Source organism: Calidris pugnax, unplaced genomic scaffold (assembly GCF_001431845.1).
Source record: "Calidris pugnax isolate Ruff unplaced genomic scaffold, ASM143184v1 scaffold276, whole genome shotgun sequence".
NCBI lineage: Eukaryota > Metazoa > Chordata > Aves > Charadriiformes > Scolopacidae > Calidris > Calidris pugnax.
The window spans coordinates 1,028,817-1,040,442 of record NW_015091112.1 but is presented as its reverse complement, the minus strand read 5'-3'; the positions used below and the strand labels follow the sequence as shown (position 1 = coordinate 1,040,442).

Genomic DNA, 11,626 nt, shown 5'->3' with positions numbered 1-11,626 from the left:
AGATGAACGGAGTCCTCTTCTCGTGTTGGCCATTGAAGGAAGAGAGTTGATCCTTTGATCGCTCAGCTTTTATACTGAGCACGGGGCAGATGGGATGGAATGACCCGTTGGTCAGGTTTGGGTCACCTCTTTTGTCCACTCCTCCCCACAGGTGGAGCCCCTCTAGCCTTTTTTGTTTCTGACCCTTCAACAGGGAGAGTAAGGAAATGGGCTGACCTTGGTTGTTACAGCAATAAGTACAAGCAAGAGCCTCTCCACACACCCTTCCTTGGCACGAAGCACAAACATGGGTCTTATCACTCTGAGAAGGAGCAGTTTTCTCAACAACATGCTGTTAATTTCAGAGAGTTAGAAGAGGCCTGGCTAAAATATAAAACCACTGAACAGAAAGTTGGTTCTGTTTTACCTGTAACCAAGACAGATGTCAAATGTTTTCGTTGTTTCTTCCTGTTTGGAAATGCTGAAGGTGAAATCTATCTTTGGTGTAGTGCTGTCAGGCAGTGAGTGCCTGCTTCGTTTAAAAACACTTCTGGCAAAAATGGCCTTAACTTCTGTGCATCCCAGATACGCTATGCGGAGTACAACAAGTATGCCATTAGTAAAATAACTGGAAGTGGGATAGAACTTAGGAATTTTAGGTAAAAGTTCTTACAAAAGACCTAATTTCCCACCTGGCTGCTGTAGATGGAAATGACAGCTCTCTGTTACCAACAATGGGACAAAAAACTGAATCTTCCAGACTTCCTTGGCAAAGAGCTGAAGTAATGCTGTTTACAATAAATGTGGTCTCAAAAAAAGCAACCAAAAGTGCAAAAATGCCTATTACAAGATGAAGGATAAAGCAGCGTGACTTTTGAGAAGTGTGGGACAACACAATCTTGAGCTGTGTGTGGGAAGAATGACAAATGTACAATTGTTGAGTCCTGCTGGTTTCTAAAATGCAGATATCACAGTTATTACCAGATCTTCTCCCCAGCTGAGGTGATGGCTGTGGACGCTGTCTTGACCGTACCCGTGCTGCTGGACCTACCTTTCAAGAAATGGTGTGTTTGTACCATAGTAAAGGTAACATAAGCATTTGTGAGATGTTAGACTACAAAATCTGTTGCAAACATACAAAAATGCTAAATTCAAGAGTGGTATCTGCAGAACTGCAAACGGGTGGCCTTTCCATAATGAAATCTGAGTCATATTAACAAATGTCTATAACTGTTTTTTTGCAATAAAAGGTGGTACCGTGCATATTAAAGCAAAAACTCTGTCCCTGTGGTGTGATCTTTGGAGGTACATGATGTTTGTTTATTTTCATAGGCAGTACATTCTTTTTGATTTATAGCAAGTTAAACTTCCCCTTGAAACAAGTGTGTTGGACCTATAGTTAGTTGAAATCAGCTGGATTCTGGAACTGTTTCCTTGGTGCTAATAAATAAAAAGGGGGTGGGTGTTTGAAGGCTTGTCTGCCCAGTGCCCAGAGTTCCCTTACAGAGGCAGTCAATGAACCATTGCTCTTTGCTGCTGGGAAGCAGCTTTAGGAACTTCCCCTGTTCCTTTCTAAACTTCAGTGATAGCTGAAGTGTTAATCACACGCCCTGTATGAACATGGCAGAGTTGTGTCTATTTAGCCATGAAATGTTGTCACAAACTATTGTATGATCCCTCCTTTTATCCCAGCCCTGAGGAAGGGGGAAGCCACAGCTTCTCCTGTTCCTGTTCTGAATTAATTACCTATTCAAAAGGAAATCAGCCATTGACTTTCGCAAGTAATAATTCATACAAACTGTAATTAGGTAGGAGAAATATTTCATCATGTTTGAGGCTTTTAAAAATAATCATCTTTAAATATATCAAAACTTTGCCTCAAAGGAGAAAGAGGTGATTTTTTAGATTCTCCTGATTTGCAGGTGATGTGTGTGAAGTCCTGGATGTACAAGAGCTACTTTGAAACCCTCCCTGCCTGCAGCAAAGAATTGTGCCAGGAAGAATACTCAGCCATATCAATTGAAAATAATTAGCGATGTAACTAAACTATAGGTTGTCCTATAGTTTGATTAGTACTTAAACTTTCTCTTTAAACCCTTCCCACAACAGTCCTGTTTAGTCTGAACGCTCAAGGGAGGAGGAGTAGAGGGCACTAAGGATTTCTGCTTTCCTAGGAGCTCAGTTCCCTGCAGCAGTTCTTACCAGAAGGGGCCACCCACAGCTGCAAGGAGAAATGCATTTACACCTACATTTCCCCATCTGTAACAATATTTGTACATCAGATTCGAGTGCTGCCATTGCACATCAGTCACCATTTACATTTCTGGTCATTAACATCTTGGTGGTAACCTTGACACCTGGGCTGTGATGGTGATGTACCGAGGAACTGAAACCACATCCATCACACTCTGTGATGTGGGGGCAGGAGGAAGGGAAGAACAGCAGAGCATAGACTGTGCTGATCACTTTTAGCATCTAGAAGAAATCCCCTCACAGGCAGAGGACAGTACACTTTGGTCTTACCAAGTCTCCCAGAACAATAAAGATACCTCAGTTGAGTCAAACCTTTCTGTATGTGGATGGTGTAAAGCACCTCCCACCTCACACACCCTCTGAGGATGGCAGCCTTTATCAGATTACAAGAATTTAACAACTCCCTCCATGATAGGAATTCAAACATCCTCCCTTTGACAGCATCTCTAAGCCTGGGTTCTACCCTGCAAAACACTCACTTCACAATTACTCATTAACCTGACCTCTTACTGCATTTAATTACTTTAAATCTTCCAGCAGGGTGAGAGAATATATTCTGTATTCAGTCCAGTTACTCTGTCAAGCTCAGATTAATCCAGAGTAAAGCATTAGTAAGTCAAAACCAGTAGTTTAAGAAGAGGGGGGAAAAAAAGCAGAACAGGTTAGTTTTTATATTGTGTTTTTAATAAGAGAATCCTCAGAAAGAAAGATACAATTTAGTAAAACTTCCACATGTCATTTTAAAAATTCAAATGTATTTTCTTTTTCAGTAGGCTGTTAAAAGTAGCCCTTCCCTCCAAAGTCCATACTTCCTCCCAGCTGGACCAATAAATAGTGCTCTGTGGTTAATACCAAATTGCATTGAATTTGAGCCTGTGAGCAAGAAACTATGTTGCACGTTACCATGTACCTCAGCTCTCTCACTTCAAATAATTATCGATTCTTAAAACTGTCCAACTTGCAGGAAAAGGACTTTTGGGTTAGCATTAACAATTTCACCTCACATTCTTTCCTCACAAAAAGATAAGGTACCACTAAGGCTTTCTAAATCAAGTTTTTGTTTTGTTTTTTTTTTTTTTTATGGCAAGTTCCTAGACTTGACCATGAACAAGGACTCAAAAGTCTCAACAAAGAGAAGCATTAGCTCTGGTCTTCACCAGAACTTGACATCCATACAACTTAGACACTACAGATAACACGTCTTATCCCAAAAAAATACATTCATTTTTTCACTTTAAATCTCCAGGGTTTAAAATAAGAGTTTGGAATCCTTTCTTGATGATTGCACGTCAAACTTTCAGTTGTTGCTTTCTAGCACCTGACAACCTTCAGAAGATAACCATCAGCAGGTACACAGGGCAGAACCGCCTTTCTTACAGAAACACCTTCAAGCAGAGTTTACACTTGAAAAATTTTTCACAGGGCGTAGCAGCAGTAATTTTACTACAGCCCATTAGACTGAGCAATCCAAGGATTCTCAGATTGAATTGACATCCTTGAGATAAACAACTTAATACCATCCCAGCTCTCCAAGTGCAGGAGCTGTGGGACCAAGTCATCTATAGGCACCACCTCTAGAAATGTCAATTTGCCCAGTGTTGTAACTGCTGAACCGCATACTTTATTGCTCAGAACAGAAGTGATACACACTAATATTTTCCTCACTGACTTCTGGTTTCCTTCTCACCAGTCGCTAGTCATATTGCTGGCTTAGGGTGGAAAGCCAAGTATTGGATCTTCTCTACACCCTTGATCCCCAAATTTAAGAACAAAAATCAGAATATACCGTCTAAACACAGAACTCTGAACTCTCATAAAAAAAGATCTTCTCAACACAGGTACAAGAACACTAAAAGAAGCCAACATTAATTTAAGTTTAATAAAAAAAAACACAACAACAATTCTCATTTACAAATGTTAAAATTCACTTAGTCTAGCTTGGCTAGTTCATACTTTGGATTTTCAGTTTGAAAGTGTTCAAAGGCTTGAATGAAAAATTAAGTATCCTTATTTTGTTAAGCGTCTCTTCCAGCAGAAAGCCACCTGTTGACCATTTTGTTCTGAAAACTATTTTTTACAGGCCTACTAACTAGTCAGGTAGCACAAACAAGTTAGCAAGATCTGGCTGTACAGTATTTTATACAGATACCTTTAAAGTGCATTGAAGAAAGCCATCCAGTGCAAGTTCAAACTCTTCCTGAAATCACTATGTAGCAAGCGACGCTCCTGACACGCTATCCAATTAAAGGATCATCATCGTCATACTGTAACTGAAGTCGGGAAAATGGCCTCGGGGGAGTTATTCTATTCTTTGAGATTATTATAACACAGGTGAAAGTAGTCAGTATCATCAGAGCCCCAATGACTATCCCGATAGCCTCGGGAAGGTTGATGCACCACTGGTCAGCGAGCAAGCACTTGGTGTTGCTGAAAGTGCCGTTGTGCGGCCGCGGGGTCAGCCCCAGGATGTGGCACATCATGGGGTAAATGTCAACGTTGTTCATCGTGCTCTGCTTGTATCCCCGCTGGAAAGCGGGCCCCCGAGCAGCCAGGAAGGGATGCATGCTTGGGAGAGCGTTGTCGTAGCCGTGGTCACCCACTGGAGAAAGGCAGAGTTAAAAGTTAAACATCACTGTTTGCGTATCAAGTCATTCCGCTCCTTATCTCCCCCACAATCCCAAAAGGAATATACTTTAACCCAAAACTAATGCAGAACATAAAAGCAGCTGTTGGGTTGAACACGGAAAAAACCTTGTGGCCAAGAAGGCCAATGACATGCTGGGGTGCATCAAGAAGAACGTGACCAGAAGGTTGAGGGAGGTCATCCTGCCCCTCTGCTCTGCCCTGGTGAGGCCCTATCTGGAGCACTGGGTCCAGTTCTGGGCTCCCCAGTTCCAGAAGGACAGGAAACTGCTGGAGAGGGTACAGCAGAGGACCACAAAGATGATGAGGGGCCTGGAGCATCTCTCTCCTATGAGGAGAGGCTGAGGGACTTGGGTATTTTTATTCTGGAGAAGAGAAGACTGAGGGGGGGATCAACCCCTACAAATCCTTAAAGGGTAGGTGTCAAGAGGAAGGGGCCGGTCATTTTCCACTGGTGCCACAAGACGAGGAAACGGGCACAAACAAACATAGGAAGTTCCATCTAAACATGAGGAAGAACTTCTTTACTTTGAGGGTGGCAGAGCCCTGGAAGAGGCTGCCCAGAGAGGTGGTGGAGTCTCCTTCTCTGGAGGAGACATTCCAAACCCACCTGGACACGTTCCTGTGCAACCTGCTCTGGGTGGACCTGCTCTGGGCAGGGGGGTTGGACTGGATGATCTCCAGAGATACCCTTCCAACCCCGTATCATTCTGTGATTCTATGAACCCAGAGTTCCTTCCCTTTTCCCCAATCCCCAGAAGGCTTTTCCCATACATGGTTCCCAGCCCCCCTCCTTTATCCCTTTTCCTTTCAGTCTTCAACATTCCCAGTTTTTCCCTTCCCACTCCTTATGCCAAGTTGAAAAGGACATTGTCACCCAACGAGTCAGTAGCTGGAATGCAAATTTGTTCTTCTCAGATTTTGGAAAGACATTTCCCCCTTGCAAAGCAGCCACTTTAATTACTTATAAGCCAAGTGCTTTCCCCTTGATGGTGTTTAATTCAAGCACATTAAGCACCCTCAAATCATGCCTATCAGATTGGGTACTTCAGGTGAAGGGATACTCAAATAGTCAAACCCAAAATACAGTCAGAGGATCACAGTGCCTGTGACAGACATGTAACAAAACATTTGTAGCTACAAGGTCACCAGTACTTGGATGTTTGGTAGGTTTTTAAGAAATACTCCATCTAATTTCTGTGTAATATAAACAGCTAAAATGCCACCAAAATCAAATTTCCTAATAATGTGCTCTGGGGAGACCTCATAGTGACCTTTCAATATTTAAAGGGGGCTTTCAGGGACGATGGGGACAGACTCTTATTGGGGCCTGTTGTGATAGGACAAGGAGTAATGGCTTTGAACTGTAAGAGGGAAGATTTAGACTAGATATAAGGAAGAAGTTTTTTTACACAGAGGGTGGTAAGACACTGGCCCAGGTTGCCCAGCGAGGTGGGAGATGCCCCTCCCTGATCTGGTTGAAGATGTCCCTGCTCATGGCAGGGAGGCTGGACTAGATGACTTTAGAGGTCCCTTCCCACCCAAACCATTCCATGACCCTACTGGCACACTTGCTGTCAGCTCGTCCATGAAGACGAGTACAATAAACACTTAAATATCTTTTAGGCTAAACCTTCCCCTGCCTGCTTCTGGGAAGCCCTGGCTCACAAAATTGTTTCTAAAGTGATTCCCTTCAACTGACACAGTGCTGTTACTTATAAATATATACTTACTATTTTTAGATACATGAAATTCAATCTAACCATAAACAAGAGAGACACCTCGATTAGAGAACAGGTGTACTAAATGTTGCAAATCTGAAGATGATCGTAGCAAACCCATGGGGAAATTAAAATGTAAACATGTCTTACATTGAAAGTAGTACTTTTGCTCAAATAATGAGAAAATTTGAACTTAAATGTGCGAAGGGCAGACAGTAAGAACAACCAAACTGGGTGAAACTAAGAGTGTACACCACCCACCCAGCATCCTGTCTCTGCCAGCAGTACCCAGCAGGGTCAGCCCCCAAGTCCCAACCCCCCTGGAGCTGCTGGTGGCTCAGAAACCTCCTGGGAGTTGGTACTTCAGTATTTAATTTCTATTAATGGATTTTTCTTCCATTAATTTGTCCAATCACTTCCTGAACACACAGATATACACGTAGCCTTCATCTGCAACCAGAATTATGGATTGAATGCTCTTATTATGATAATAATTAACATCTATCTGGAATTTCTTCTTTGAGATATGTTTTCTCATGACTCGCATTTTTTTCAGTAAGTCACACACGCCTCTTTTTTCTGCCAAAAAAAACTCTGCATGTGAAACACCTGGAAATATACATACACACACATATACATATATGTATGTAATTTGACATTCACATCATCCAGAAGGAAGAAAGTGCAGAGCTTAGCAATGCACTGTGTGAGGTAACACCCATTTTTGTTTTTTGTCTTTAAAACATGCTACTTGATGCCCCTAACAGGAAGAACTCTGGCTTCTTTGCCCATTATTGTTGTATCCCTATTATTTTTTAGTATTTCCTCCTATCTATTTTTGTTTCCTAGTATATGCACTGCAACATTAAGTGCTGTGTCTTGCATTCTTCAGTTTATGCTCCCCATATATATTTTCTTTATATACAAAAAGCAGTTAAACCACACTGCAGTGGAGGCTTGAGACAGACTGCTAACTTGCCCGAGATAACTGTTATAACCTCAGGCTATTAAATGGAACATCACAAAGCTTTTCAGCCAATGGAACATCCCCCATCTCTTCCTCATCTGTTTGAACACTCCAGGCTCAGGCTGAGAAGGTTCTAGAAAACATTGAGATGTTTCTAAAGATGCACAGTGCCAGGACTCCACTTGCTAAACTAAGACCATCCTACAGATGGCTGGACTGAAAACAAGACAGTTTAAAAACATAAGCCACCAAAAACACCAATGAGGAAAATGCACTTACATTTTGAAAGTGACTCATTCTGTACGATTGTCCAGCCTTCGTCTGCAACCAGAATTATGGGTTGAATTCTCTTATTATGACGGTAATGAAATCTGTCTGGAATTTCTTCTTTAAGATACACTTTCATGTGACTGTTGCATTTTTTCAGCAAGTTGTACACTTCTCTCGTGTCTGCCAAGAAAAAAAAGTGTATGTTAAACAGCTGAAAATGATGTCCTGTTTACTGCAATTCTCTGTCATTAAACCTAAAAACCAATTTTTTCAAAACAATTATTTTTTAAAAGGCACATAGAAAAGGATTTTTCAATGTACTTAATGAAATGCTACATGTATCGAGGTGGCTTTCACAATTTGCTCTCATTTTAAATCGGGCACCTCACAGCTGTGGTTTTGAACCTACAATTCAGCTCACCCTCTGGGCCTGTGGGGGAGGAAGGCAAAATTCAAGCAGAGGAATCAAGAGAAAGCAATCGCACATCGAAATAGTTGGTATTATATACAAAGCAGTAAGTATTACATTTTGTTACTGTATAAATCACTTTGTTCATTAGAATTGCTTCAGCCCAGCCACAGTTGTGGCAACTGAGACCAGCAGCCTGTTAGTAACAACTCCAAGATACAAAAATGGAATTTATGTTGTGAAAAGTGAAGTTTCTTTGACAGAAACAGAAGGGGTAAAGCGATCAAAGCTGGGTTTAGATTTTTACTCACAAGTTTACACAGTGACATTTTTTTACTCTGAATAAACACAAGGGTTTATTTTATGCTCACTGTAAATTACCACCACAGAGACTAAATGAGCAAAAAGAGAACAGGCGTACTACGTGCCTCTATACTTTCTCAATAAGCTGTACCAGGACCATCTCTACCACCCACAGCAATTTGACAAGAAACTCTCCTTGGCCCATTGATTACCAAAACAAAGTAATTTCTAAATACCCAAACGTTCTTTAGCTTATTCATTAAGCTATGTCAAAGTTCTTCAATATGAACGACACTGGCTTTGCAAAAGGTGTCAACAGTCTACCACCATGTGTACTTTTTAGTAGTAACATAAACAAGATTTATTTCTCAGTATATGACTTAAAAAACCCCCAAACATACTCTCTCTTGGCAGCACTGCAGCAACCGGAGTCCTGTCTATCAGAGTATAATTATTGCGACCGATGCATTCATCCAGGATAATCAGCTTCTTTGCAGAACAGGAGGCCATTCCATGATCGCTTGTTATTATAATATTAATGGTGTCCCACAAACCGACCGCCTTCAATTTCTTAGTAAGGAAACCAATATGATTATCCACTTCTTCTAATACTTTGCGCATGTTCTCAGTATCCTCTGGTCCATACTTGTGCCCACTTGCATCTGGTTCTTCCCAATATAAAGTAGCAAAACTGACTACTGGATCAGAGCTGTTCAGCCACGCAACAATGTTCTCCACTCTTTCCTCAAACTTCATTGAAAAGTTATACTTCATAAAGAACCGAGGGGTGGTACCATTAATTTTTACATCGGTACCAGGCCACATTGCAGCAGCACTTACTGCCTCTCCCTGCTGTTGATTCGTTACCCAAATTGGAACTGCCTCATTCCACCAGAAGGGATCCGAGTCGTTGAACTGGGAAAACTTTTTCTTGGCATCTGCATCATACATGTCATTAGCCACGATGCCGTGGCTTTCTTCGTATAAACCTGTCACTATGGTATAATGGTTTGGGAATGTCTTGGTGATAAAAGCATTCGTAACTTGTTTGACGAGCACACCATCCGCAATGAACTCCTGAAGATGAGGAAGTTTGTAGGTTTCCAAGTAATCAGCCCTGAAGCCATCAAAGGACACGAGGAGTAACCTGGACACCGAATTGCCGGTGGAGTGACCACAACAGGCAACTAATCCAGAAAAAAGTAATGTTAACATCGAGTTCATTGTTGATACTTCAAAGTATTTCCAGCGGGTAACCAGATGCACCTGGAAAATTAAAAAAGATAAGGCATGTAACGCGAAATAAACTGGAACCAGTTTAACTAGCTATACATTACATACATCTCCTTCTAGAGGTTACCTCCAAAATAACCGGTCTAAACAACCACTCAAGTCAAGGCTGTATTTCCCTACTGACTTCAGAAGTCTCTCATATGTTTTCATAGTTTTTCATATATTAAAACAAATGAGCAGGAAGATCTTTTCATTCCAGACTAAACGAAAGGAAGAATTGTTTTCTCTCGTTTAAGCAGTAATTCCATCGTTCTGTGTGTATTACTAAAACTCTACATTCCAAGACAATCAGTATTTTTCCTCACATTCAAGCACAGGCACCTGAACAATTCTGGCTCCATATTTAAGAGTCCTGTGAAGCTCTAAATCCTGCTTACACATCACTGGTCAGGCCAGAAGTTGGTTTTCTACTGAAATTATAGTTTTTCATCCCACCTTTCTTCTTCCACAGTTTCCACCCTCTTGTGTTGCTGGAAGAGTTCTGAGCTTTTCAACTTTCCTATTTACTCACTGCCTACTCTGGACATGGAATTGCCAGCTGTAACTTCTACTTCTGTTTTCTTTCTAAGCTCTTATACATCTGCCATAGCAGTATTTAAACCTGTTCGCTACATATCATACTTCTTTCTCTCTAAAAAAAACTTTAAAAATCATTAGCAACCTTAGCTATGAGGCAAGTATTTCTCACCAAGGAATTCATGACTATCATGAATGCAAGGTATGATTTGGAAGCTTTTCTCCTCCCCCCAAACATATTATGTCGGGCAGGCATACTTTGTTCAGGAGGGTCCAGAATTATGCTATAAACTATTCTTTAAACTTCTACAAAGTTAAGAAAAAGGAAGTGAAGATCCAGGTTTCAAAAAGCTTCTGCAATATTGTTAGACAGCATATTTAATTCTCAAGAGCCCTGCTCCAGCAAGTTTCTTTATCTCGCTTGCACAAACTTGGGTGACTCTAGGAGAAACAGCAGGTATTTTCCTAACTGAAGTGATATCTTCGGGCCCTTCTCAACCCTTCTCCCCAAACTCTGTAAAGCTCTGAGCGCGTTATTTTAAAAAGTTAAGTGGCTTTAACGTTAGTGAGAGGAGTTCAAGGAGTGGGAAATCACCATCATCGCCACCCCACCCCCAACGGTTGAAATTTCTTTAGAAGATACAAATGGCAGAAGAAAGCATGGTCAACAGCAGCGTTAAGGCATCTCCCGATACAGAGGGCTTGTAACACACAGCCCCTTTAAAGAGGGGGGAAAAATAGAGAAGAAAAGAGAAGAGGTGAGAAATGGAATAGAGAAACGCCGGTTTCACATCGTCAGGTGCTTCAAAAAGCAGAACCAGAGCTTTTCATTGTAAGAAATAAGTAAGTAAATAGTAAGTAAGTAGTGAGTAAGTAAGCAGTAAGACCTAAGACCACAACGTTAGCTTTGAAATGCTCTAAAGATGCCAAACCCGTGTATTTTTGTATATCACGACCACCTCAGCCCCCAAGCGGCTCGGTTCAGCAGGTGCTTCAAAAAGCAGAACCAGAGCTTTCATTGTAAGAAGTTGGGATTGGGATTGGGATTGGGATTGGGGGTAAGGGAGAGCTGGAGGGAGCCACAGGGGACTGAGGAGAGGAGAGGGGAGGGGAGGGAGAGCTGTGGGGAGCTAAAGTGAGGGGAAACTGAGCGGAGCTGTAGGGGATCAAGGGGAGAGGAGGTGAGGAAGGGCTGTGGGGAGCTGAGGTGAGGGGAAACTGAGGGGAGCTGTGGGGGATTGAAGGGAGCGGAGGTGAGGGGGGGCTGCGGGG

At 41.8% G+C, this 11,626-nt stretch overlaps 1 protein-coding gene across 1 annotated transcript in view; it reads right to left on the bottom strand.

The window, feature by feature from the left end:
- Positions 1-3,304: 3,304 nt before the first annotated feature.
- ENPP4 (ectonucleotide pyrophosphatase/phosphodiesterase 4 (putative)) overlaps positions 3,305-11,626 on the bottom strand; it is a 9,309-nt gene continuing 987 nt past the window's right edge. Inside the window, exons 2-4 of the mRNA XM_014958173.1 lie at positions 8,947-9,811; positions 7,843-8,013; positions 3,305-4,831 (exon numbers count right to left, since the gene is read on the bottom strand). Of these exons, the coding sequence (XP_014813659.1) occupies positions 4,467-4,831; positions 7,843-8,013; positions 8,947-9,769 (1,359 nt within the window). The 5' untranslated portion in view covers positions 9,770-9,811 and the 3' untranslated portion in view covers positions 3,305-4,466. The remainder of the gene's footprint in view (positions 4,832-7,842; positions 8,014-8,946; positions 9,812-11,626) is intronic.